Source organism: Aureococcus anophagefferens (assembly GCF_000186865.1).
Source record: "Aureococcus anophagefferens unplaced genomic scaffold AURANscaffold_7, whole genome shotgun sequence".
Classification (NCBI taxonomy): Eukaryota; class Pelagophyceae; order Pelagomonadales; family Pelagomonadaceae; genus Aureococcus; species Aureococcus anophagefferens.
The window spans coordinates 315,271-315,904 of NW_008705567.1; the positions used below are offsets into that span (position 1 = coordinate 315,271).

The 634-nt window shown below is 79.3% G+C and overlaps 1 protein-coding gene across 1 annotated transcript in view; it reads left to right on the forward strand.

Annotated features, from left to right (window-relative positions):
- AURANDRAFT_63395 (hypothetical protein) overlaps nucleotides 1-634 on the forward strand; it is a gene marked incomplete at both ends in the record, with an annotated part of 5,873 nt that overhangs the window by 739 nt on the left and 4,500 nt on the right. The window contains one exon of the mRNA XM_009037783.1: nucleotides 411-564. Coding sequence (XP_009036031.1) covers nucleotides 411-564 — 154 coding nt within the window. The remainder of the gene's footprint in view (nucleotides 1-410; nucleotides 565-634) is intronic.

Here is a 634-nt window from a genome sequence, read left to right on the forward strand (position 1 = left end):
CTCTCCTACGTGCCCCACGACGTGCCCAAGGTCTTTGGCAGCCAGATCCCGGTCCTCTGCGTCGTCATGGGCGTCTTCTGGGGCATCACGGCCGGCGCGCGCGCGGCGTCCCGGGCGCCGGGCCCCGCCGCCGGCCGCGCCGACCGCGCCCCCGCGGCTCGCGCAGGCGGCGGCTTCGTCGTCTTCGTCGCGCTCGTCTGGGTCGCGCGCGCCCCCGGCGCCGGCCGCGCCGCGCGTCGCGGGCCGCGTGCGCGGGCCACGCGCGCGCGCGCCAGGTCCGGCACGTCCATGTCCGCGTCGATCAACGGCTGGGGCTACATGTCCGTCAAGTCCGTCTACTACGCGATCTGCGCGTCGCCCGGCGCGGCGCGGCGCGGCGCGCGCCGCGAGCGCCGCGCGCGCGGCCGCAGGCGGCTACGCGATGCTCTTCGTCGCCTTCGTCCACGGGTCGAGCGAGATCCCGCCGGCGGTGCTCACGGCCTACGAGGAGTCGACGTTCGGGTCGCAGCTCGCGCTGTCGGCGCACGGCCGCGACCAGAAGCTGCTCCACAAGCGGCGCGCCGCGTCGCGCCCGGCCCGCGCGCCCGGCGCGCGCCGCCCGCGCGGCGCCCCCGCGAGCTCGGTCGCGCCGACG